The sequence below is a fragment of the Martes martes genome (genome assembly GCF_963455335.1).
Source record: "Martes martes genome assembly, chromosome: 10".
Taxonomy (NCBI): Eukaryota; Metazoa; Chordata; class Mammalia; order Carnivora; family Mustelidae; genus Martes; species Martes martes.
The window spans coordinates 1,129,675-1,157,570 of NC_137898.1; the positions used below are offsets into that span (position 1 = coordinate 1,129,675).

Sequence of the window (27,896 nt, forward strand, 5' to 3'; positions counted from 1 at the left end):
CTGGGGTGTGGGGTGGGGGGAGTGCCCTGGCCAGAGCACTTGCCGGTGGATGTGGTCCAGGTGCGAGAGCTCGGCCTCTGCACCCAAGGACGTATTCTGAGAATATGTGCATCTTGAAAAGGCATTAGCAGCTAAACACTTGGAACATCATATACTTCACTGGTTTTCATGCCAGTGTTTTGGGCACCTTCTTCAAGTGCAGGAGAAGGAAGAAAGGAATCACAGGGAGCCCAAGGCTTGTGGTTTGACAGTGTATTTATTTAGGGGCTTTTCAGGGTCTGGAGCAGACCTTGGTAGACAGAGAACAGGGCTGGGGAGGAAGGCCCAGGGAAGAGGAGTGACGGTTTGGGTCCCAGGCAGCTCCAGAGCTGGGGGGTAGACGGCCTCCCAGGAGTCCCACACCAGCCTCAGCTCAGGTGTTGCAGGTGGAGAAGACCGGTGGTGGGAAGGGGAGGTGGGTCTCTGATGGTAATAGCGCAAGCCTAGTCCTAACCAAATTCACTGGGGAGACTGGTGGGTGTTTAGAGGTTCAGATCCCAAGGTGCTGAGTTACAAATGCAGTGGACAAGGAGGCAGGGCCTTCTGGAAGGTGAGCGGGGAGGGATTCCAGGATGGATAAGAGAACAGCATCTGGTGAGCTGGACTCTGGGCCCAAAGTCTCAGCCACTCCTTTTCAGATGAAGACGGACAGGGATTTGGGCTCTGGGGATATGGAATGTTTTACTGGTCATGGCCAGGGGAGCTCAGATTGGAGATACCTGGGGTCTGTGGTCAGAGCCTCAGATCTTGCACTGGCAGCAAATGGGGACACAGCAGCTGGACTGGGAGCAGCAGGGTTTGCAGCAGCTGGACTGGGAGCAGCAGGGTTTGCAGCAGCTGGACTGGGAGCAGCAGGGTTTGCAGCAGCTGGACTGGGAGCAGCAGGGGACACAGCAGCTGGACTGGGAGCAGCAGGGTTTGCAGCAGCTGGACTGGGAGCAGCAGGGGACACAGCAGCAGGGCTGACAGCAGGATGACCCACAGCTTGAAGGGCAGCAGCAAGGTTTGCAGCAGCTGGACTGGGAGCAGCAGGGTTTGCAGCAGCTGGACTGCGAGCAGCTGCAGGAGCCACAGCCCCCACAGGAGCCACAGCCCCCCTTGGAGCCCCCACAGGAGCCACAGCCCCCCTTGGAGCCCCCACACGAGCCGCAGCCCCCCTTGCAGCCCCCGCATGAGCCACAGCCCCCTTTGGAGCCCCCGCACGAGCCACAGCTGGAGCAGGAGCAGGCTGGCACACAGCAGCACACGGGCTTGCAGCAGCAGACGGGGACACAGCAGCCCGAGCCACAGCCCCCACAGCCGGAGCCGCAGCCCCCACAGCCGGAGCCGCAGCCCCCGGAACAGCCACAGCAGCCCATGGTTCTGGTGGGTTGAGGGTGGAGCAGGTCAGAGGAGCAGGTGCAGAGGACAGGTGCTCAGGTGTGGAGACTTCTGGGCCGGGAGCCCTTATATACCTGCCCAGAGATCAGGCTGATCACATACTGACTTCCTACTTCCTGTTTGTGCCTTTTCTCCAGGGCACAATCAGTGTGTGTGTGTGTGTGTGTGTGTGTGTGTGTGTACGTGCTGCCATCCCTGTCCTCCCATTGGCTTGGACATCCTTTTTCATGTTTCTAAATTTAACTTCTTCCCATTTGTTTCACTGTTATTAATAGAAAGTAATTTCTAGGATTCTTAGCTTTTCTTGAATTTTCAGAGACTGGAGTATCTGCAGTTCTTAGGCGTGTGTGCTTCTCTCTGGCAGGCTGCACACGAAGGCCAGGCTTATTTGCAGGTGCCGGTGGTGCTGGCCCAATTCCCACCACCGCCTGCTGCAGAGATGACTTAGGAGAATTGTAATTCTTTTTCTATTAAAATTTTTGTTTAAATTCTAGTTCGTTAGCATGTAGCGCAACACTGGTTTCTGGACTAGAGTTCAGTGATTCACCTTACACACAACATCCAATCCTCATCACAACAGGTGCCCTCCTTAATCCCCATGCCCCTGCCAGCCCACCCCCCACCTCCCTCCCTCTACCCTCCGTCTGTTCTCTAAGTGTCTCTTATGGTCGTCTTCCCTCTCTGTCTCTCTCTCCTTTTTTTCTTCCCCTATGCTCATCTGTTTTGTTTTTGATATTCCACATATGAATGAGATCCTATGGCATTTGTCTTTCTGGGCTTATTTTGTTTAAAATAATACCCTCTAGTTCCACCCATGTCATGGCAAATGACAAGATTTCATTCCTTTTCACAGCTGCGTAAGCCTCCATTGTGTATATATACTGCATCTTCTTTACCCATTCGTCTGTTGATGGACATCTGGGCTCTTACCACTCTTACCATAGTTTCGCTATTGTGGACATTGCTGCTATAAGCATTGGGGGTGCAGCTGCCCCTTTGAATCTGTGTTTTTGTATCCTTTGTGTAAATACCTAGTAGTGCAATTGCTGGGCCATAGGGTTGTTCTATTTTTGACTTTTTACAAAAAATTCTGTTAGTCACCATACAGCGCATCATTAGTTTTCAACGTCGTGTTCCATAATTCATTGTTTGCATATAACACCTAGTGCTCCATGCAGTCCTTTTTGAGGAACCTGCGTACTGTCTTCCAGAGTGGCTGCCCCAGCTCGCATTCCCCCCACCCCAGAGTAAGAGGGTTCCCCTTTCTCCGCATCTTCACCAACACCTGTTTTTTCCTGGTTAATTTTAGCCATTCTGACTGGTGTGAGGTGGTAACTCACTGTGGTTTGATTTGTACTTTCCTGATGCCAAGTGACGTTGAGCATTTTTTCATGTGTCCGTTGGCCATGTGGATGTCTTCTTTGGAGAAATGACTGTTCGTGTCTTCTGCCCATTTCTTAACTGGATTATTTGTTCTGTGCGTGTTGAGTTGTATCAGTTCTTTATAGAATTTGGATACTAATCCTTTATCTGATAAGTCATTTGCAAATATCTTCTCCCATTCTGTAGATGGCTTTTGGTTTTGTGGACTGTTTCCTTTGTTGTGCAAAAGTTTTTCTTTTTTTTTTTTTAATTAAATTTTTTATTTATTTTCAGCGTAACAGTATTCATTGTTTTTTCACCACACCCAGTGCTCCATGCAATCTGTGCCCTCCCTAATACCCACCACCTGGTTCCCCCAACCTCCCACCCCCCGCCCCTTCAAAACCCTCAGGTTGTTTTTCAGAGTCCATAGTCTCTCATGGTTCACCTCCCCTTCCAATTTCCCTCAACTCCCTTCTCCTCTCCATCTCCCCATGTCCTCCATGTTATTTGTTCTGCTCCACCAATAAGTGAAACCATATGATACTTGACTCTCTCTGTTTGACTTATTTCACTCAGCATAATCTCTTCCAGTCCTGTCCATGTTGCTACAAAAGTTGGGTATTCGTCCTTTCTGATGGAGGCAGAATACTCCATAGTGTATATGGACCACATCTTCCTTATCCATTCATCCGTTGAAGGGCATCTTGGTTCTTTCCACAGTTTGGCGACCGTGGCCATTGCTGCTATAAACATTGGGGTACAGATGGCCCTTCTTTTCACTCCATCTGTATCTTTGGGGTAAATACCCAGTAGTGCAATTGCAGGGTCATAGGGAAGCTCTATTTTTAATTTCCTGAGGAATCTCCACACTGTTCTCCAAAGTGGCTGCACCAACTTGCATTCCCACCAACAGTGTAAGAGGGTTCCCCTTTCTCCACATCCTCTCCAACACACGTTGTTTCCTGTCTTGCTAATTTTGGCCATTCTAACTGGTGTAAGGTGGTGTCTCAATGTGGTTTTGATTTGAATCTCCCTGACGGCTAGAGATGATGAACATTTTTTCATGTGTCTGATGGCCATTTGTATGTCTTCAGTGGAGAAGTGTCTGTTCATATCTTCTGCCCATTTTTTGATATGATTATCTGTTTTGTGTGTGTTGAGTTTGAGGAGTTCTTTATAGATCCTGGATATCAACCATTTGTCTGTACTGTCATTTGCAAATGTCTTCTCCCATTCCGTGGGTTGCCTCTTTGTTTTGTTGACTGTTTCTTTTGCTGTGCAGAAGCTTTTGATCTTGATGAAGTCCCCAAAGTTCATTTTCCCTTTGTTTCCTTCGCCTTTGGAGACATATCTTGAAAGAAGTTGCTGTGGCTGATATCAAAGAGGTTACTGCCTATGTTCTCCTCTAGGATTCTGATGGATTCCTGTCTCTCGTTGAGGTCTTTTATCCATTTTGAGTTTATCTTTGTGGACGGTGTAAGAGAATGGTCGAGTTTCATTCTTCTACATATGGCTGTCCAGTTTTCCCAGCACCATTTATTGAAGAGACTGTCTTTTTTGCCCTGGATATTTTTTCCTGTTTTGTCAAAGATTATTTGACCATAGAGTTGAGGGTCCATATCTGGGCTCTCTACTCTGTTCCACTGGTCGATGTGTCTGTTTTTATGCCAGTACCATGCTGTCTTGGTGATCACAGCCTTGTAGTAAAGCTTGAAATCAGGTAACGTGATGCCGCCAGTTTTATTTTTGTTTTTCAACATTTCCTTAGCAATTCGGGGTCTCTTCTGAGTCCATACAAATTTTAGGATTATTTGCTCCAGCTCTTTGAAAAATACTGGTGGAATTTTGATTGGAATGGCATTAAAAGTATAGATTGCTCTGGGCAGTATAGACATTTTAACGATGTTTGTTCTTCCGATCCAAGAGCATGGAATGGTCTTCCATCTTTTTCTGTCTTCTTCAGTTTCTTTCACGAGCGTTCTGTAGTTCCTCGAGTACAGATCTTTAACCTCTTTGGTTAGGTTTATTCCGAGGTATCTTATGGTTCTTGGTGCTATAGTAAATGGAATCGATTCTCTAATTTGCCTTTCTGTATTTTCATTGTTAGTGTATAAGAAAGCCACTGATTTCTGGACATTGACTTTGTATCCTGCCACATTACTGAATTGCTGTATGAGTTCTAGTAGTTTGGGGGTGGAGTCTTTCGGGTTTTCCATATAAAGAATCATGTCATCTGCGAAAAGAGAGAGTTTGACTTCTTCCTCGACAATTTGGATACCTTTTATTTCTCTTTGTTGTCTGATTGCTGTTGCTAGGACTTCTAATACAATGTTGAACAAGAGTGGGGGGAGTGGGCATCCTTGTCGTGTTCCTGATCTCAACGGGAAGGCTGCAAGCTTTTTCCCATTGAGGATGATATTTGCTGTGGGTCTTTCATAGATAGATTTGATGAAGTTCAGGAGTGTTCCCTCTATGCCTATACTTTGAAGCGTTTTAATCAGGAACGGATGCTGGATTTTGTCAAAAGCTTTCTCTGCATCAATTGAGAGGATCATGTGGTTCTTTTCTCTTCTCTTATTGATTTGTTCTATCCCATTGATTGATTTGCGAATGTTGAACCATCCTTGTAACCCAGGGATGAATCCCACCTGGTCATGGTGGATAATCTTTTTAATGTGCTGTTGGATCCTGTTTGCTAGGATCTTGTTGAGAATCTTGGCATCCATATTCATCAGTGATATTGGTCTGAAATTCTCCTTTTTGGTAGGGTCTTTGCCTGGTTTGGGGATCAGGGTAATGCTGGCTTCATAAAAAGAAGGCCGGGGTAGCGATTCTCATATCAGATAAATTAGATTTTAAACTAAAGACGGTAGTCAGAGATACAGAAGGACACTACATAATTCTTAAAGGGACTATCCACCAAGATGATCTAACAATTGTAAATATCTACGCACCCAATGTGGGAGCAGCCAACTACATGAGAAAACTATCAATCAAGATAAAGAGCCATATTGATATGAATACATTAATAGTAGGAGATCTTAATACGCCTCTCTCAGAAATAGACAGATCATCGAAGCAGAAAGTCCATAAAGAAATAAGAGCATTGAATGACACATTGGACCAGATGGACCTCATAGATATATACAGAACATTCCACCCTAAAACAACAGAATACTCATTCTTCTCAAGGGCACATGGAACCTTCTGCAGAATAGACCACATACTGGGTCACAAATCAGGGCTCAACCGATACCAAAAGACTGAAATTATTCCCTGCATATTCTCAGATCACAATGCTTTGAAACTGGAGCTCAATCACAAGGAAAAGTTCAGAAGGAACTCAAACACCTGGAAGCTAAAGACCACCTTGCTTAAGAATGCTTGGATCAACCAGGAGATCAAAGAAGATCTTCAACAATTTATGGAAACCAATGAGAATGAAGACACTTCACTCCAAAACCTATGGGATACAGCAAAGGCGGTCCTAAGGGGGAAATACATAGCCATCCAAGCCTCCCTCAAAAAAATTGAAAAAATCCAGAATACACCAGCTGTCTCTACACCTTAAAGAACTGGAGAATCAACAACAAATCAAACCAACTCCACATGTAAGAAGGGAAATAATCAAGATTAGAGCAGAGATCAATGAGGTAGAAACCAGAGATACAGTAGAACGTATCAATGAAACTAGAAGCTGGTTTTTTGAAAGAATCAATAAGATCGATAAACCATTGGCCACACTAATCCAAAAGAAAAGAGAGAAAGCCCAAATTCATAAAATTATGAATGAAAAGGGAGAGATCACAACTAACACCAAGGAAGTAGAAACAATCATCAGAAGTTATTATCAACAGTTATATGCCAATAAGGTAAGCAACCCAGATGAAATGGAGGCATTCCTGGAAAACTATAAACTCCCAAAATTGAACCAGGAAGAAATTGACAACCTGAATAGACCGATATCTAGTAACGAGATTGAAGCAGTGATCAAAAACCTCCCAAAAAACAAGAGCCCAGGACCCGACGGATTCCCTGGGGAATTCTATCAATCTTTCAAAGAAGAAATAACACCTATTCTCCTGAAGCTGTTTCAAAAAATTGAAGCAGAAGGAAAACTTCCAGACTCTTTTTTTAAAAAAGATTTTATTTATTTATTTGACACAGAGAGAGAGCGAGAGATCGCAAGTAGGCAGAGAAGCAGGCAGAGAGAGAGGGGCAAGCAGGCTCCCTACCGAGCAGAGAACCCGATGTGGGGCTCGATCCCAGGACCCTGAGATCGTGACCTGAGCTGAAGGCAGAGGCTTAACCCATGGAGCCACCCAGGCGACCCTGTACAGAAGCTTTTTATCTTGAAGTTCCAATAGTTCATTTTTGCTTTTGTTTCCCTTGCCTTCAGAGATGTGTCTAGCAAGAAGTTGCTACAGCCAATATCAAAGAGCTTATTGCCTGAGTTCTCCTCTAGGGTTTTGATGGCTTCCTGTCTCACATTTAGGTCTTTCACCCATTTTGAGTTCATCTTTGTGTGTGGTCTAAGAGAGTGGTCCAGTTTCATTCTTCTGCATGTGGCTGTCCAATTTTCCCAGTACCATTTGTTAAAGATACTGCCTTTTTTTCCACTGGACATTCGTTCCTGCTTTGTCAAAGAATAGTTGACCATAGAGTCAGGGGTCCATTTCAGGGCTCTCTGTTCTGTTCCGTTGATCTATGTATCTGTTCTTGAACCAGTACCATACTGTCTTGGTGATCACAACTTGGTGATACAACTTGAAGTCGGGAATTGTGATGCCACCAGCTTCGGTTTTCTTTTCTTTTTTTTTTTTTTTTTAAGATTTAAAAAAAAATAAGCATATAACGTATTATTAGCCCCAAGGGTACAGGTCTGTGAATCGCCAGGTTTACAGACTTCCAGCACTCACCACAGCACTCCCCAATGTCCATAAGCCCACGACCCTCTCCCTACCCCCCTACCCCCGGCAACCCTCAGTTTGTTTTGTGAGATTAAGAGTCTCTTATGGCTTGTCTCCCTCCCGATCCCATCTTGTTTCATTTATTCTTTTCTTATCCCCCAAACCCCCCACATTGCCTCTCAGCTTCCTCGAATCAGGGAGATCATATGATAATTGTCTTTCTCTGATTGGCTTATTTCATTAAGCATAATAACCCTCTAGTTCCATCCACGTTGTTGCAAATGGCAAGATTTCATTTCTTTTGATGGCTGCATAGTATTCCATTGTATGTATGTATGTGTGTGTATATATATATACATATATAAATATATATGTATATATGTATATATATGTATATATTATATATAATATATATGTATATATTATATATATATTATATATCATATATATAATATATATGTATATGTATATATGTACATATATTATATATATAATATATATATACATATGTATATGTATATATGTATGTATGTATGTGTGTGTGTGTGTGTGTATATATATATATATATATATATATATATATATACCACATCTTCTGTATCCATTCCTCTGTTGATGGACATCTAGGTTCTTTCCATAGTTTGGCTATTGTGGACATTGCTGCTATAAACATTCGGGGGCACGTGCCCCTTCGGATCACTACGTTTGTATCTTTAGGGTAAATACCCAGTAGTGCGATTGCTGGGTCACAGGGTAGCTCTATTTTCAACGTTTTGAGGAACCTCCATGCTGCTTTCCAGAGTGCTGCACCAGCTTGCATTCCCACCAGCATTGTAGGAGGGTTCCCCTTTCTGTGCATCCTCGCCAGCATCTGTCATTTCCTGACTTGTTAATTTTAGCCATTCTGACTGGTGCGAGGTGGCATCTCACTGGGGTTATGATTTGTATTTCCCTGATGCTGAGTGATGTGGAGCACTTTTTCATGTGTCTGTTGGCCATCTGGATGTCTTCTTTGCAGAAATGTCTGTTCGTGTCCTCTGCCCATTTCTTGATTGGATTATTTGTTCTTTGGGTGTTGAGTTTGCTAAGCTCTTTATAGATTTTGGATACTAGCCCTTTATCTGATATGTCGTTTGCAAATATCTTCTCCCATTCTGTCAGTTGTCTTTTGGTTTTGTTAACCGTTTCCTTTGCTGTGCAAAAGCTTTTGATCTTGATGAAGTCCCAATAGTTCATTTTTGCCCTTGCTTCCCTTGCCTTTGGTGAGTTTCTAGGAAGAAGTTGCTGCGGCTGAGGGGCAAGAGGTTGCTGCCTGTGTTCTCCTCAAGGATTTTGATGAATTCCTGTCTCACACTGAGGTCTTTCATCCATTTTGAGTCCATTTTCATGTGTGGTGTAAGGAAGTGGTCCAGTTTCATTTTTCTGCATGTGGCTGTCCAGTTTTCCCAACACCATTCGTTGAAGAGGCTGTCTTTTTCCCACTGGACCTTCTTTCCTGCTTTGTCGAAGATTAGTTGACCGTAGAGTTGAGAGTCCATTCCTGGGCTCTCTATGCTGTTCCGTTGACCTGTGTGTCTGTTTTTGTGACAGTACCATACTGTCTTTGTAGTAGAGCTTAAGTCTGGAATTGTGATGCTTCCAACTTTGGTTTTCTTTTTCAACATTCCTCTGGCTCTTTGGGGTCTTTTCTGGTTCCACATACATTTTAGGATTATTTGTTCCTTTTCTTTGAAAGAAATGGATGGTATTTTGATAGGGATTGCATTAGACGTGCAGATTGCTTTGGGTAGCATAGACATTTTCACAACACTTGTTCTTCTAATCCATGAAGGTTTTTTCATTTCTTTGGGTCTTCCTCAATTTCTTTCACGGGTACTTTGTAGTTTTCTGAGTACAGATTCTTTACCTCTTTGGATAGGTTTATTCCTAGGTATCTTATGGTTTTGGGTGCAATTGTAAATGGAATTGACTTCTTAATTTCTCTTTCTTCTGTCTTGCTGTTGGTGTATAGAAATGCAACTGATTTTTGTGCATTGGTTTTCTATCCTGACACTTTACTGAATTCCTGTATGAGTTCTAGCAGTTTTGGGGTGGGGTCTTTTGGGTTTTCCATATAAAGTGTCGTATCATCTCTAAAGAGTGAGAATTTGACTTCTTTGCTGATTCAGATGCATTTTATTTCTTTTTGTTGTCTGATTGCTGAGGCTAGGACTTCTAGCCCGATGTTGAATAGCAGTGGTGATAGTGGACAGTCCCACCGTGTTCCTGGCCTTAGGGGAAAAGCTTTCAGTTTTTCCCCATTGACAATGATATTCGCTGTGGGATTTTCATAGATGGCTTTGATGATATTGAGGTATGTACCCTTATATCCCTACACTGTGAAGAGTTTTGATCAAGAAAGGATGCTGCACTTCGTCAAATGCTTTTCCAGCATCTATTGAGAGTATCATATGGCTCTTGTTCTTTCTTTAATTAATGTATTGTATCACATTGATTGATTTGCAGATGTTGAACCAACCTTGCCGCTCCGGAATAAATCCCACTTGGTCGTGGTGAATAATCCTTTTCATGTACTGTTGGATCCTATTGGCTAGTATTTTGGTGAGAATTTTCGCATCTGTGTTCATCAAGGATATTGGTCTGTAATTCTCCTTTATGATGGGGTCTTTGTCTAGTTTTGGGATCAATGTAATGCTGGCCTCATAAAATGAATTTGGAAGTTTTTCCTTCGTTTCTATATTTTGGAACAGTTTCAGGAGAATAGGTTTCAATTCTTTTTTTTTTTTTTTTTAAATTTTCAGCCTAACAGTATTCATTGTTTTTGCACCACACGCAGTGCTCCATGCAATCGGTGCCCTCCCTAATACCCACCACCTGGTTCCACCAACCTCCCAGCCCCGCCCCTTCAAAACCCTCAGGTTGTTTTTCAGAGTCCATAGTCTCTCATGGTTCACCTGCCCTTCCAATTTCCCTCAACTCCCTTCTCCTCTCCATCTCCCCATGTCCTCCATGTTATTTATTATGCTCCACAAATAAGTGAGACCATGTGATAATTGACTCTCTCTGCTTGACTTAGTTCACTCAGCATAATCTCTTCCAGTCCCATCCATGTTGCTACAAAAGTTGGGTATTCGTCCTTCCTGATGGAGGTGCAATACTCCGTAGTGTATATGGACCACATCTTCCTTATCCATTCGTCCGTTGAAGGGCATCTTGGTTCTTTCCACAGTTTGGCGACCGTGGCCATTGCTGCTATGACCATTGGGGTACAAATGGCCCTTCTTTTCACTCCATCTGTATCTTTGGGGTAAATACCCAGTAGTGCAATTGCAGGGTCATAGGGAAGCTCTATTTTTAATTTCTTGCGGAATCTCCACATTGTTCTCCAAAGTGGCTGCACCAACTTGCATTCCCACCAACTGTGTAGGAGGGTTCCCCTTTCTCCACATCCTCTTCAGCAAGCGTTGTTTCCTGTCTCGCTAATTTTGGCGATTCTAACTGGTGTAAGGTGGTGTCTCGATGTGGTTTTGATTTGAATCTCCCTGATGGCTAGTGATGATGAACATTTTCTCATGTGTCTGGTAGCCATTTGTATGTCTTTGTTGAAGAAGTGTCGGTTCATATCTTCTGCCCATTTTTTGATATGATGATCTGTTTTGTGTGTGTTGAGTTTGAGGAGTTCTTTATAGTTCTTGATAGGATATCAACCTTTTGTCTGTACTGTCATTTGCAAATATCTTCTCCCATTCCGTGGGTTGCCTCTTTGTTTTGTTGACTGTTTCCTTTGCTGTGCAGAAGCTTTTGATCTTGATGAAGTCCCAAAAGTTCATTTTCGCTTTTGTTTCCTTTGCCTTTGGAGACATATCTTGAAAGAAGTTGCTGTGGCTGATATCGAAGAGGTTACTGCCTATGTTCTCCTCTAGGATTCTGATGGATTCCTGTCTCACATTGAGGTCTTTTAACCATTTCGGGTTTATCTCTGTGGACGGTGTAAGAGAATGGTGGAGTTTCATTTTTCTACATATAGCTGTCCAGTTTTTCCAGTACCATTTATTGAAGAGACTGTTTTTTTCCACTGGATATTTTTTCCTGTTTTGTCAGAGATTATTTGACCGTAGAGTTTAGGGTCCATATCTGGGCCCTCTACTCTGTTCCACTGGTCGATGTGTCTGTTTTTATGCCAGTACCATGCTGTCTTGGTGATCACAGCTTTGTAGTAAAGCTTGAAATCAGGTAACGTGATGCCGCCAGTTTTGTTTTTGTTTTTCAACATTTCCTTAGCAATTCGGGGTCTCTTCTGAGTCCATACAAATTTTAGTATTATTTGCTCCAGCTCTTTGAAAAATGCCGGTGGAATTTTGATTGGAATGGCATTAAAAGTATAGATTGCTCTCGGCAGTATAGACATTTTGACAATGTTCATTCTTCTGATCCAAGAGCATGGAATGGTCTTTCATCATTTTTTTAATTAAATTTTTTATTTATTTTCAGCGTAACAGTATTCATTGTTTTTTCACCACACCCAGTGCTCCATGCAATCTGTGCCCTCCCTAATACCCACCACCTGGTTCCCCCAACCTGCCAGCCCCGCCCCTTCAAAACCCTCAGGTTGTTTTTCAGAGTCCATAGTCTCTCATGGTTCACCTCCCCTTCCAATTTCCCTCAACTCCCTTCTCCTCTCCATCTCCCCATGTCCTCCATGTTATTTGTTCTGCTCCACAAATAAGTGAGACCATGTGATACTTGACTCTCTCTGACTTATTTCACTCAGCATAATCTCTTCCAGTCCTGTCCATGTTGCTACAAAAGTTGGGTATTCGTCCTTTCTGATGGAGGCAGAATACTCCATAGTGTATATGGACCACATCTTCCTTATCCATTCATCCGTTGAAGGGCATCTTGGTTCTTTCCACAGTTTGGCGACCGTGGCCATTGCTGCTATAAACATTGGGGTACAGATGGCCCTTCTTTTCACTCCATCTGTATCTTTGGGGTAAATACCCAGTAGTGCAATTGCAGGGTCATAGGGAAGCTCTATTTTTAATTTCCTGAGGAATCTCCACACTGTTCTCCAAAGTGGCTGCACCAACTTGCATTCCCACCAACAGTGTAAGAGGGTTCCCCTTTCTCCACATCCTCTCCAACACACGTTGTTTCCTGTCTTGCTAATTTTGGCCATTCTAACTGGTGTAAGGTGGTGTCTCAATGTGGTTTTGATTTGAATCTCCCTGACGGCTAGAGATGATGAACATTTTTTCATGTGTCTGGTAGCCATTTGTATGTCTTCATTGGTCTGTTCTCCTTTTTAAAGATTGTTTTGGCTGCTCAAGGTTGCTTGAGCTTCCATGTGAACTCTAGAGTCAGCTTGTCAGTTTCCCCCCAGAAGACAGCTGGGATTCTGATGGGGAGCGCACTGCATCTGTGGCTCGGTCGGGGAAGTATTGCCAACTTAACTCCATTAAGTCTCCAGGTCTATGAGCTTTGTATTAGTGAGGTCTGGCTGCCATAACAAAATACCAGACACGATGGCTTAAACAAAAGAAATTAACCTTCTTACAGTGCTGGAAGCCAGAGCCCCAAAGCAAGGTGCCTACAGAGTCAGTTTCTGGTGAAAACTCTTCCTTTGGGTTGCAGATGGCTGTGTTCTCACTGTGTGGACACACTGCCTTTCCCTAGCAAGAGAGAGAGAGAGAGAGAGGGAGAGAGAGAGAGATAGGTGTATGGAAAGGAGAGAGAGATGGGGGAGAGAGAGAGAGAGAGAGAGAGATAGAGATGTATGGAAAGGAGAGAGAGATGGAGGGGGAGAGAGATGGAGAGAGAGAGAGAGAGAGGTGGAGAGAAGGAGAGAGATATGGAGTGAGAACAATGGAGAGAGAGAGATGGAGAGAGAGAGATATGGAGAGAGAGCGCTGGGTGTCTCTTCCTACCAGGACACCAGTCCTCTGTGATCTGCCCACCCTTCTTACCTCATGTAACCACAATCACTTCCATTGAGTCTCCATGTCTACACCCAGTGCTCAGCGGGTCAGGGCTTCTGTGAGTGCGTTTGGTGGGGCACAAACATTCAGTCTCCCCATTTACTTACATCTCCTTTAATTTCTTTTAACAATGTTTTGTGGCTTTCAGCATATTGGTTTTGTACCTCTCCTGTTAAATCCATTCCCACGTATTTTATTCTTTCATTCTCTTTCTGTTGGGCATGAGCTTTTTTCTTAATTTTGTGTTCAGCTCCTTCATGGGAAGTGAACAGACATACCGTCAGTTTTCATGTGTTGATCTTGTGTCCTGAGACCTTGCCGGACTTGTCCACTGGTTTCAGGTCCTTAGAGCACGATGGCTCCTACACGTTGACAAATAGGTCAGATTCACTGGGAGTCAGATCAAAGCAAATTAAAAAGTAAGATGCTGATATCCACCAGTCTGGCAAAAATTAGCAAGAGTGATGACAGCCATTGCTCATGAAGTTGGGGAAAGGAGCTCTTGTACATCGTTTTTGGGACGTAAGTTGGTGTAGTTTTTTTTGAAAGCATCATTTAATAAAATTCGGTGATATCAATACAATTGCCTTGAAATTACTAAAAGTAAAATGCGAGTACAAACAGACCATATATATATATATATATACACACACACACACATATATATACACACGCACGCGCACACACACACACATATATATATGTGTGTGTGAATATATATATATATTTATGTACACACTCACAACACAGACATTGGCACCCCCACCACCACCAAATTCGAAACCAATAATAATACCTATTAGAAACATTACATTAGCCATACCAGTTGAATTGGAGATATTTCCCAACGGAATTGGTGGGTGAGAAAAGTGGATATAGAGAAACAAGCATAATAGGATCTCATTTTGGTAACAAAACAGTACAAAGTATTTCTTTTCATTTATTTCTTCCCGTTTGTTGAGGGATAGTTGACATACAGTGTAATGTTAGTTTCAGGTATATGATATCCCTTCTGTCCACTACCTGGTGCTCATCACACCAGGACAACAGGGCACTCCTTCATCCCCATCACCTGTTCCCCTATCCCCCACCCTCCCACCCACCTCTGGTCTCATCAGTGTGTTTTCTAGAGCTAAGACTCTGTTTCCTGGTTTGTCTCTTTTGTTTCCCCGCTGCTCATTTGTTTTGTTTCTTAAGTTCCACATATGAGTGAAATCATATGGTATTTGTTTTTCTCTGACTAATTTCACTTAGCATAATACTCTCTAGCTCCATCCACATCATGGCAAATGGCAAGATTTCATTCTTTTTGATGGCTCAGTAATATTCTGTCCTCTCTATACACCAAATCATTGTCTCCCTCAGACCTAGGATTGAGGGTCAGGTCAGGGCCAGAACAAGGGTTAGGGTTAGGGCCCAGGTGAGGGGATGTGCCTGTTAGTGGCTGTACAGAGACCTCCCTGGAGGGATAAATTGAGGGCGAGGGGTAGGGTGAGGGTCAGGCTCAGGGCTTGGATGCGGGGGCTAGGTTGAGTGTGTGGGTTAGGGTTAGGTTTTCACTAGGTAGCATACCCTCTCGCTCCGCCCACGTCATTGTAAATGGCAAGATTTCATTCTGTTTTTATGGCCGAGTGATAGTCCACTGTCCACACCCCACATCTTCTTTATCCATTCATCCATGGATGGCCACTTGGGCTGCTTCCATACCTTGGCTGTGGTCAGTAATACCTCCATGAATGTGAGGCTGCAGATATCTGTTTGAATTTGTGTTTTTGTTTTCTTTGGATAAATACCCAGGGGTGGAATGACTGGGTCACACGGAAGTTCTATTTTTAATTTTTTGAGGAACCACCATGCTGTTTTCCTGAGAGCCTGGACCAATCGTTCCTCCTGCCACAGGGCAGGAGGGAGGGTTCCTGAAACGGTACGAAATATCCCTCACACATATTTTGTGTACGTGCGTGAGGGAGGAATGGAATAGTGGTTGGGGGCAGAGGAGGCCGGCCGTAGGAGGCAGGCAAAGAGGCAGTTGAGAATACAAAAACGAATCCAGTAGGTTACGTGATCCTACTTGTGTCAGAGTTATTTACATGCGTGCCCGTGCATGGCGAAACCCAAACTTACACCTGCGTCTTCTTCCTAGGAGGGATATCCATGATATATGGTGATGGTTTTCTTAGTGTGGAGCCCCGTGTGGGGCTTGAGCTCACAACCCTGAGATCAGGACCTGAGCTGAGATTAAGAGTTGATGCTCAGGGGAGCCTGGGTGGCTCCGTCGGTTAAGCTGCTGCCTCTTTGGCTCAGGTCACGATCCCAGGGTCCTGGGATCGAGTCCTGCATCGGGCTTCTTGTCCAGCGGGGAGCCTGCTTCTCTCTCTGCCTCTGCCTGCCACTCTGCCTGCTTGTGCTCTCTCTCTGACAAATAAATAAATAAAACCTTAGAAAAAGCAAAAGAAGAGTTGATGCTCAACTGACTGAGCCACCCAGGTGCCCCTCCAGGCTATATGTTTTATGAAAAAAGTCAAAGAAATGTGGGCCGCATCATTTTAATTGGTATACACATAGGACCGCTGCAGCCAGCCTTCTGGTGAAGAGTTTGGGGACTGCCTTCTTTTCTGTGCATATCCGCAGGGAGCTTTCCTGTGTCCAGGTGGACACACCAGGAAAGTCAGAAGACCACCACATTATCTGCGAGATTTTTGCTGTGGAGGGGAATGAATGTCTTACTAGGCCTAAGAATGGTTGTCGGATTCTGAATTTATTAGATCTATGAAATTAAGAAGAAAAATGGGGTGAAGGACTTACTGCTGACGGCTCTTAATTTTGCCCAATGAGGACGTAAACAGCATCTCTCATGAAATCAGTATGGGTTAAGGAGATGTTAGTGTCCAGAGTTAGCAAAGAGGGAATCTCAGTGCACGGTTAGCTCTTCACATGGAATGGTTTTACCTTTAGGAGAAACACACCTTCCCCTTGCTTCCTGGATGGGCCATAGCACAGCTGTGATCTAGACGGGGATGGAACAGGAGGGCTGTCTGCACCGGTCCCCCAGCCTCCTCGATGTCTTTCTGCGTGGCGTCCAGCAGGACTGGCTCCTGCCACCACTAGCCCCCCTTCCTTTTCCTCAGCAGCTTTTCCGAACTCCGCACCCCTGGCAGGCCGCTCTGAGGTTCCTGCCTGCCTCTTTCGCCTGGAAGGTCAGACCTCAAGGTCGGGTCTCAGGCGCTGTTTGCTGCCATTTCCCCAGGGCCAGAGCAAGGCCGGCATCCAGCAGGTGCTCACTAAGGGCTCGCAGTGCCGGCGAGGGGTCGCAGGCATCACTGAGAGACCCAGTGTTTCTCCCTAAGGGGCCGGGAGTCCCGATGCCCACGATGTCTGTCTTTAAGAATTACTTTGAAGACGGGGCGCCTGGGTGGCTCAGTGGGTCAAAGCGTCTGCCTTCGGCTCAGGTCATGATCTCAGGGTCCTGGGGTCGAGCCCCGCATCGGGCTCTCTCCTCGGCAGGGAGCCTGCTTCCCACCCTCTCTCTGCCTGCCTCTCTGACTGCTTGTGATCTCTCTCTCTCTCTCTGTCAAATAAATAAATAAAATCTTTCTAAAAAAAGAGTTACTTAGAAGACTGTTAATTTAAAATGAAGTGGTCTGGATTATTTTGCATTTATGTTACTTTATTTTATTTTCTTAGAGATGTGGTCCATATGCACAATGGAATATTCCTCAGCCATCAGAAAGGATGAGTACCCACCATTTGCATCGACATGGATGGAACTGGAGGGGATTACGCTGAGTGAAGTAAGTCAAGCAGAGAAAGTCAACTACCATAGGGTTTCACTTACCTGTGGAACATAAGGAGTAGCATGGAGGACATTAGGAGGATGAAAGGAAAAATGAGAGGGGGATATTGGAGGGAGAGGTGAACCATGAGAGACTATGGACTCTGGGAAATAAAATGAGGGTGTCAGAGGGGAGGGGGTGGGGGGATGGGTTGGCCTAGTGGTGGGTATTAAGGAGGGCACAGATTGCATGGAGCACTGGGTTTGATACGCAAACAATGAATCAGGGAACATGACATCAAACACTAATGAGGTACTGTGTGGTGACTAACGTAACACAACAAAAAGAAAAAGGAAAAAAAAAAAAGGAAGATATATTCACTTACTTGAGAGAGAGAGAGCACGAGCCGGGGAAGGGCAGAGGCAGAAGGGGAGAGAGGATCCCAAGCAGACTCTGAGTGGAGCCGGAAGCCAATACAGGGCTTGATCTCACAACCCTGAGATCATGACCCGAGCCAAAACCAAGAGTTGGACGCTTAACCAACCGAGCCCCCCCCAGAACCCCTTATGTGTTACCTTAAGCTACATTTAAAATCAGTATCATAAACATGTAGTTTAAAAAGGCAAATAGTACTGGAAGATGTACCAAAAATCTCGTGTTCACCCTCCATCTCTGCCGCCCGAATCGCTCTCTACACGTGGACGTTTTCTCTCATCTTTGTCCCCATACTTTAAAGCCGTATTCTGTCCCTTCTTGGTTCATCAGTCCCGTGTGCGTTATATGTCACCTTCTCACAGGGACAAAGCCTTCCTCTGTAATTCTAGACAAAACGTCTTGGCAAGCAAACAAGGGCACGCGCACCGAGCCCCAGGAGAGGGGCGCCTAGACTCCCGACACAGGGTGCTCCCGAGGTGGGTGCACTAGCGCTGGACCGGCAGAGCAGGGGGCTGCGCTTACGTACGTGTCACTCAGGCCCAGGCCCTCAGAAGCCCGAGAGACTGAGCCCCACATGATCCTTCCTGGTGACAAAATTACCTTCTCAGACTGTGAAGATCGCAGTCTGGGCCACTGCCTGGCGACCCCCTGCGGATGCAAAGCTTTCTTACGTCACCAAGTCACCTGCCGGACCGTTAGGAAGCTCTCGCATACTTCCTCTGATAAAGAATGTTCTCACAAATAGCCTCGCCCCTGGTTTTCTTGGGGATAGCCAGCATTTGTTCCGTAGGACATAGTCTTTGTCTTTTCATGTTTTAATTTATTTTTTGTTATGTTTGGTTGGCCAACATATAGTATATCATTAGTTTTCGGTGTAGTGTTCAGCGATTCATTAGTTGCATGTAACACCCAGGCGCATCCCAACACGTGCCCTCCTTCGTACCCATCACCCGGTTAGGCCATCCCCCTCCTCTCTGCAACCCTCAGTTTGGTTCCTGGAGTCCAGAATCTCTCATGGTCTGTCTCCCTCTCTGGTTTCTTTCCATTCCGTTTTCCCTCCCTTCCCCTGTGGTCCGCTGTGCTGTTCCTTATGTTCCTTACGTTCCACATACGAGTGAGAACATACGATAATTGTCTTTCTCTGCTTGACTTACTTCACTCAGCAAAATCCTCTCTAGTTCCATCCGTGTCGATGCACATGGTGGGTATTCATCCTTTCCGATGGCGGAGGAATAATCCGTCATATATACGGACCACGTCTTCTTTATCCACTCATCTGTTGAAGGGCATCTCCGCTCCTTCCACAGTTTGGCGATTGTGGACATTGACCCGTGGACGTTGGGGTGCAGATGGCCCTTCTTTTCACTACGTCTGTATCTTTGGCGTAAGACCCTAGTCGTGCGATCTCTGGGTCATAAGGTAGCTCTATTTTTTAATATCTTGAGGACCCTCCATACTGTCTTCCCGGGTGGCTGCACCAGCGTGCATTCCCACCAACGGTGTAAGAGGATTCCCCTTTCTCTCATCCTTGTTAGCATTTCCTGTCTGGTTAATTTTTGCCATTCTAATCTTTTAAAAAGATTTTCTTTCTTTATTTGACAGAAAGAGACACAGTGAGAGAGGGAGCACAAGCAGGGGGAGTGGGAGAGGGAGAACAGGCTTCCCACAGAGCAGGGAACCCTGTGAGGGACTCGATCCCAGGACTTTGGGATCATGACCTGAGCCAAAGGCAGACGCTTGATGACTGAGCCACCCAGATGCCCCAATTTTTGCCATTCTAGCTGGTGAACGGTGTTACCTCATAGTGGTGTTTATTTGTATTTTCCTGATGGCTAATGATGTTGAACATTTTTTCATGTGTCTGTTGGCCATTTGTATGTCTTTGGAGAAGTGTCTGTTCATGTCTTCTGCCCACTTATTGACTGGGTTATTATTATTAATTGGGGGGACGTGTTGAGTTTGTGAAGTTCTTTAGAGATCTTGGATACCAACTCTTTATCTGATATGCCATTTGCAAGTATCTTCTCCCATTCTGTAGAGAAGATTACCTCTTAGTTTTGTTGACTGTTTCCTCTGTTGTGCAAAAGCTTTTTATCTTGATGAAGTCCCAAAAGTTCATTTTGCTTCTGTTTCCCTTGTCTTTAGAGACCCGTGTTGAAAGACATCACTGTGGTCAATGTGGAAGAGGTTACTCCCTATGTTCTCCTCTCGGATTTTGATGGATTCCCATCTGACGCGGAGGACTCATCCATTTTGAGTTTATCTTTGTGTATGGTGTGAGACAATGTACATTCTTTCATTCTTCTGCATGTGGCTGTCCAATTTTCCCAGCACCATTTATTGAAGAAACTGTCTTTTTCCCATTGGATATTCTTTCCTGATTTGTTGAAGATTAGTTGACCATAGAGTTGAGGTCGCATTTCTGGGCTCTCTATTCTGTTCCATTGATCTATGTGTCTGTTTTGGTGCCAAAACCATGCTGTCTTGATGATCACAGCTTTATGATATAGCTTGAAGTCAGACTGAGATGCCCCCAGCTTTGATTTCCTTTTTCAACAATCTCCTGGCGATTTGGGATCTTTTCTGGTTTCATACAAATTTTAGGTTTCCTTGTTCCAGCTCTGTAAAAAAATGTTGATGGTATTTTGATAGGGTGGGCACTGAAAGTGTCAATTGCTCTGGATGGCATAGACGTTTTCACAATGATTTTTTCCACTCCGTGACCGTGGAAATACAACTTTTTTCGTTGCTGCATCTTAAAAAAACAAAAGAAATGCAACTGATTTCTGCGCATTGATTTTGTATCCTGCCATGCTGATGAATTGCTGTATGAGTTCTAGTAATTTGGGGTGGAGTCTTTTGCGTTTTCCTCATAAAGTATCATATCACCCGCAAAGGGAGAGAGTTTGACCTCTTTGCCAGTTTGAATGCCTTTCATTTCTTTTTGTTGTGATTGCTGAGGCTAGGACTTCTAGCATTATGTTGAGCAGAAGTGGTGAGGGTGGGCATCCCTGTTGTGTCTCGCCCTCATAAAAAAAAGCTCTCAGTTTTTCCGTGTTGAGAATGATATTCACGGAGGGCTTTTCATAAATGGCTTTTATGATATTGAGGTATGTTCGCTCTATCCCTATATTCTGAAGAGTTTTAATCAGGAGAGAATGCTGTATTTCATCAAATGCTTTTTCTGCATCTATTGAGAGGATCATATAGTTCTTACCGTTTCTTTAATTAATGTAGTACGCCACATTGATTGATTTGCAAATGTTGACACACCCTTGTATCCTAGGGATAAATCCCACCTCGTGCTGGTGAATAATCCTTTTAATGTACTGTTGGATCCTATTGGCTAGGATCTTGTCGAATATTTTGGCATCCATGTTCATCAGGAATATCGGTCTGTAACTCTTCTTTTTGATGGGGTCTTTGTCTGGTTTTGGGATTGGTGTAATGCTGGCCTCATAGAACAAGTCTGGGAGTTTTCCTTCCATTTCTATTTTTCAGAATAGCTTCAGTAGTATAGGTATGACTTGTTCTTTAGGTGTTTGGTGGAGTTTCCCTGGGAAGCCATCTGGCCCTGGACTCTTGTTTTTTGGGAAGTTTTTGATGACTGCTTCAATTTCCTTGCTGGTTATTGGTCGGTTCGGATTGTCTATTTCTTCCTGTTTCAGTCTTGGTAGCTTATAAGTATCCAAGAATGCATCCATTTCTTCCAGATTACCTAGTTTGTTGGCACGCAGCTTTGGCACGTGGTAGTAAGTTATAATAATTGTCTCTATTTCCTTGGTATTAGTTGTGATTTCTCCACTCTCATTCAAGACTTTATTAATTTGGGTCCATTCTCTTTTGTTTTGGATAAGTCTGGCCAGAGGTTTATTTTTTTCAAAGAACCAGCTTCTAGTTTCATCGACCTGTTCTACTAGTCTTCTAGATTCTATTTCATTGATGTCTGCTCTAATCTTTATAATTTCTCTTCTGCGCTTGTTTTAGGCTTTATTTGCTGTTCTTTCTCCAGGTCCTTCAGGTGTGAGGTTAGCTTGCGCATTTGGGATTTTTCTAAATTTTTGAGTGGGACTTGGATGGCTGTGTACTTCCCTCAGGACTGCCTTGGCAGTATCCCATAGATTTTGAACCGATGTGTTTTCATTTTCATTGGTTTGCCTGAATTGCTTCAGTTCCTCTCTAATTTCCTGGTTGAGCCATTCGCTCTTTAGCAGGATGCTTTTTAACCTCTAAGTGTTTGCGTTCCTTTCAGATTTTTCCTTGTAGTTGAGTTCCAGTTTCAAAGCATTGTGGTCTGAAAATATGCAGGGAATCATCTTAGTCTTTTGGTATCGGTTGAGACCAGATGTATGACTCAGTGTGTGATCTGTTCTGGAGAAATTTCCGTGGGCACTCAAGAAGAATTAGAATACTGTTGTTTTAGGATGGAATGTTCTGTATGTATCTCTGAAGTCCATTTGGTCCAGTGTGTCCTTCAAAGCTCTTGTTTGTTGATCTTCTGCTCAGGGGATCTGTCCATGGCTGTGAGGGGAGTGTTGAAGTCTCCTCTTATTAATGTACTATTGTCAATAGGATTCCTTATTTTGGTTATTAGTTGGTTTAGGTAGTTAGCCGCTCCCAAGTTGGGGGCATAGATAATTACAATTGTTACGTCTTTTTTTGGATAGACCCTTTCAGAATGATATAGTGTCCCTCTACATCTCTTACGACAGTCTTTGGTTTGAAATCTAATTTGTCCGATATGAGAATTGCTACCTCAGCTTTCTTTTGAGGTCTATTGGCATGGTAAATTGTTCTCCATGCCCTTACTTTCAATCTGGAGGTGTCTTTAGGTTCAAGATGAGTCTCCTGTAGACAGTATGTGGATGGGTCCTGCTCTTTAAATCTGATCTGAAACCCTGTATCTTTTGATGCGAGTATTTAATCCATTCGCATTGAGAGTACCTATTGAGAGATACGATTTTAGTGCCATCATACTGCCTGTAAAGTCCCTGTTTCTATAGGTAGTCTCTGTCAATTTCTGGTCCATATTACTCTTGGGGTTTTCTTCTTTTATAGAATCCCCCTTAATATTTCTTGCAGGGCTGGCTTGGTGGTCACATATTCTTTCAGTTTCTGCTGGTCCAGAAAGCTCTTTATCTCTCCATCCACTCTGAATGACAGCCTTGCTGGATGAAGTATTCCTAGCTGCACTTGAAAGATGAATTAATTAACTAATTAATTAACTAACACCTAATGCATTATTTCAGGGGTACAGGTCTGTGATTCATCAGTCTTACACAATTCACAGCACTCACCATAGCACATGCCCTCCCCAATGTCCAGCACCCAGCTGCCCCATCCCTCTTGCATGTTCCTCTCATTTAGGACCCTGAATATGTCTTGCCAGCCCTTTCTGGCTTGCCAGGTCTCTGTGGGTAGGTCTGATGTTATTCTGATGTTCCTCCCTCCACACATAAGGAATCTCTTTCACCTAGCTTCTTCCAGGATAGCTTCCTTGGCTTTAAGATTTGCAAGCTTCACTATTATATGTCAGAGTGTTCACCTAATTTTATTGATTTTGGGTGGGGTCTTCTCTTCCTCTTGGATACGAATGCTTGTTTCCTTCCCCAGACTGGGGGAAGTTCTCAGCTGTGATTTGCTCAAATATACCTTTTAGCCCTCTCACTCCCTCCACTCCCTCAGAGATCCCAGTAATTCTGACATTGGAATGTTTCATGGCATCATCGATCTCTCTGTCGATTTTCAGGGATTACTAGCTGCCTGTTCCTATATTCCTCGGCTTCCTTCCTATCAGCTTATCTTCTAGGTCACTGATTGGTTATTCTACCTCATATACCCTGGCTGTTAGAGTATCCAGTTTAGACTGTCTCTCAGTCATGACGTTTTTAAGTTCAGCTTGACTGGATCTCATTTCTGCTCTTAGAGATTCTATATTGTCACTAATGCTTTTTTCAAGCCTAGCTATTGACTTTACGATTAGTATCCTGAGTTCCACCTCTGACATCTTGCTTATATCTATATCCATTAGTTCTGTGGCGGAGGACATTGTCTCTGGCTCTTTTCTTTGTTGGGAGTTCCTCTTCCTAGTCATTCTGTCAAGGGATGGTTGAGTGAATGGACAGAATCCAGAATATCAACCACGACCCAAGCAAAATGCACCTTAGAAAAAAATCCGAAGTGGTCAAAAGCTACCACAGGTATGCAACCAGAGCCAAGATGATCTCAAACCATAAGAAAGAAAAAATGGGGGTGGTGGGGAGAGAGAGTATAATTTCTCAGGATGGACAAACCGGGGCGATCTGCCTGTTCTTGTTTGATTTTTGGTCTGTGTGGTAGAAGGCACTGTATCCCCCAACAGCAAAGAAATCAGAACTTATATATATCAAGGTAAGTTGAGTAGAGTGAAAAGCAGTCTAGTATGGGGCATACATCTTTAAAACATCGATGTGAAAAAAACAAAAGTTAAGAAGCAACTTAAAAACATAGGCTGGGTGTGTGCCCGGGTGGCTCAATCAGTTAAGCAGCTGCCTGCAGCTCACGTCATGATTCCAAGGCCCTGGGATTGAGGCCTATGTCAGGCTCCCTGCTTAGTGGGGAGTCTGCTTCTCCCTCTCCCTCTGCTCTCCTCCTTACTCTTGCTCTTTCTATCTCTCACAAATAAATAAATAAAACAAAAAAAAAAGAATCGGTTGGGAAGTAAGAATCTATTTGAAATGGGAACAGGGTAAAAACAAAGAAAAAGAAAGAAAACATAAGCAGAGAAACTAAAGAAGGCATGTAACCTTTTAGCCTAAAGTATGGACAAGCCATGCGGGACCACTCGGAGCTCCCTATATTATTTCCCCCCCAGTGCTGGAGTTTTCCAGTCCTGTGGGAAATGAGCTGACCATTCACCTCTTCTTCTAGTCTGTCTTCTGGGGGCCGGGCCTGCTGCTCGGATTCTTAGGCATCTTTGCCTGGGGGGAGTTGCCCCTCCCCTTGCCAGGGGGATGCGCTTAATGTGAGCTGGTCAGCTGTGTGGCTTTTGTTCCCTGGCGTCACTGTACGTCTCTTTAGAGGGTCAGAGCAAACCTGGCCTTGCAGGAATCTGGCCCAGAGTCGCAAGTTCGTTGCACACCCTGCCCGCCTCCCGCCGCCAACAAATCCTCCAGGTCAAACCATCTCCCCTCTGTGCGTACCAGACTCCACAGACTCCTGCAGCTCTTGCCTGCTGCACCTCTCCCGAGGCAGTCATGAAGACCCATGAGCATCTCTGTGCTTTGTGACTTTGCAACTGCTAGCGGAGGTGGGTTCACGGTGCACCCTCTTCCACAGCTCCCTAATCGTGCTGGGTGCTGCCCCGGCACCTCTTTGTGGGCCACAGCGCCCTGACAGCTGTCCCTGTCATGGGCACAAGGTGTTCTACATCTCCCCTAGGATGTTAGCCCGCACCTAGTCCTTTTCAGGGTGGTCAGGCAGAGGGTGGTCTCCCTCCCGGCTTGGCTCACGGTTTATGGTGTCCAGAGCCGAAAGTCCCTTCTGGACTTGCTGACCATAACCAGTCTCCCCACTCCACTGCTTGAGTACTCTGCCGGTTCAGGCTTCCCCATTCTTTCGGAGTCTCCTGGAATCCCGAGACCACAACGATCCCCCTAGAATTCTGCCCTATTCGTCCCCTGTGCCCTTGGGGGTGCCTCTCACTAGAGCAGATTTCCAAGGGTCCTGAAATTTTGCTCCAGTGTTATATCACTTTCTAGTGGCCAGCTTATGGAAGCTCACTCCCCGCTCTGCTTATCTTCCTCTATTCCCCCCAAAGGTTCAGTTATATGAGTCACCATACAGTACATCATTAGGTTTTGATGTTGTGTTCCATGATTCGTTGTTTGCGTAGAACACCCAGTGCTCCACGCAATCCGTGCCCTCCTCAATACCCATCACTGGGCTAACACATCCCCTCATCCCCCTCCCCTCTGAAACCCTCAGTTTGATTCCCAGAGTCCACAGTCTCTCATGGTTCATCACCCCTTCTGATTCCCCCCATCCATTTTTCCCCTTCCTTCTCCTAATGTCCTCTGTGCTATTCCTTATGTTCCACAAATCAATGAAACCATAGGATAATTGTCTTTCTCTGCTGACTTATTTCACTCAGCATGATCCCCTCCAGTCCCATCCATGTGGATGCAAAAGTCGGGTATTCATCCTTTCTGATGGCTGAGTCATATTCCATTGTGTATATGGACCACATCTTCTTTATCCATTCATCTGTTGTAGTTATTTTTCTGCTTGTGGAGAGCCAGATAAATCTTACATCTCCGGCTGAATTCGTGTGTGTTCAGAACGGTTTGATAGATACCTAGCTGAATTCAAGGGACCAGACGAAACAAGACCCCCTATTCGGCCGCCATCTTGTCCTCCCCCCTGAAGCTCCAAGTTCAAGTTTTCAACCCTTCTTGTGATGATGTGAGGTGATAAAATACCTGTGTGTTGAGGTGAAGTGAGGTGGATGATGTGGGTGTGGGGCCACAGCATGACCGCCGCTCTCCCCTTCTGACACCACCTCAAGGGACCATCTACTTCCAGATGGAAGTTGACCACAGGTAGCTGAACTGTGTGAGCCACCAGGAAACTGATGCCTGGGGTGTGGGGTGGGGGGAGTGCCCTGGCCAGAGCACTTGCCGGTGGATGTGGTCCAGGTGCGAGAGCTCGGCCTCTGCACCCAAGGACGTATTCTGAGAATATGTGCATCTTGAAAAGGCATTAGCAGCTAAACACTTGGAACATCATATACTTCACTGGTTTTCATGCCAGTGTTTTGGGCACCTTCTTCAAGTGCAGGAGAAGGAAGAAAGGAATCACAGGGAGCCCAAGGCTTGTGGTTTGACAGTGTATTTATTTAGGGGCTTTTCAGGGTCTGGAGCAGACCTTGGTAGACAGAGAACAGGGCTGGGGAGGAAGGCCCAGGGAAGAGGAGTGACGGTTTGGGTCCCAGGCAGCTCCAGAGCTGGGGGGTAGACGGCCTCCCAGGAGTCCCACACCAGCCTCAGCTCAGGTGTTGCAGGTGGAGAAGACCGGTGGTGGGAAGGGGAGGTGGGTCTCTGATGGTAATAGCGCAAGCCTAGTCCTAACCAAATTCACTGGGGAGACTGGTGGGTGTTTAGAGGTTCAGATCCCAAGGTGCTGAGTTACAAATGCAGTGGACAAGGAGGCAGGGCCTTCTGGAAGGTGAGCGGGGAGGGATTCCAGGATGGATAAGAGAACAGCATCTGGTGAGCTGGACTCTGGGCCCAAAGTCTCAGCCACTCCTTTTCAGATGAAGACAGACAGGGATTTGGGCTCTGGGGATATGGAATGTTTTACTGGTCATGGCCAGGGGAGCTCAGATTGGAGATACCTGGGGTCTGTGGTCAGAGCCTCAGATCTTGCACTGGCAGCAAATGGGGACACAGCAGCTGGACTGGGAGCAGCAGGGTTTGCAGCAGCTGGACTGGGAGCAGCAGGGTTTGCAGCAGCTGGACTGGGAGCAGCAGGGTTTGCAGCAGCTGGACTGGGAGCAGCAGGGGACACAGCAGCTGGACTGGGAGCAGCAGGGTTTGCAGCAGCTGGACTGGGAGCAGCAGGGGACACAGCAGCAGGGCTGACAGCAGGATGACCCACAGCTTGAAGGGCAGCAGCAAGGTTTGCAGCAGCTGGACTGGGAGCAGCAGGGTTTGCAGCAGCTGGACTGCGAGCAGCTGCAGGAGCCACAGCCCCCACAGGAGCCACAGCCCCCCTTGGAGCCCCCACAGGAGCCACAGCCCCCCTTGGAGCCCCCACACGAGCCGCAGCCCCCCTTGCAGCCCCCGCATGAGCCACAGCCCCCTTTGGAGCCCCCGCACGAGCCACAGCTGGAGCAGGAGCAGGCTGGCACACAGCAGCACACGGGCTTGCAGCAGCAGACGGGGACACAGCAGCCCGAGCCACAGCCCCCACAGCCGGAGCCGCAGCCCCCACAGCCGGAGCCGCAGCCCCCGGAACAGCCACAGCAGCTCATGGTT

General features: G+C 45.4%; 1 protein-coding gene across 3 annotated transcripts; it reads right to left on the minus strand.

The window, feature by feature from the left end:
* Positions 1-779: 779 nt before the first annotated feature.
* Positions 780-27,892, minus strand: LOC308351239 (uncharacterized protein; the record flags this gene model as incomplete). Of its 3 annotated transcripts, none has more annotated exons than XM_080816750.1 (2): positions 780-1,378; positions 27,832-27,892. In XM_080816750.1, the coding sequence occupies 2 exons, from the start codon at positions 27,890-27,892 to the stop codon at positions 780-782; spliced, it is 660 nt and encodes a 219-aa protein (XP_080672876.1). The 3 variants fall into 3 exon arrangements, with proteins under 3 accessions (XP_080672876.1, XP_080672875.1, XP_080672877.1); XM_080816749.1 differs by having other exon boundaries at positions 780-911; positions 27,317-27,892; XM_080816751.1 differs by lacking the exon at positions 27,832-27,892 and having other exon boundaries at positions 780-851; positions 1,002-1,397.
* Positions 27,893-27,896: the final 4 nt, after the last annotated feature.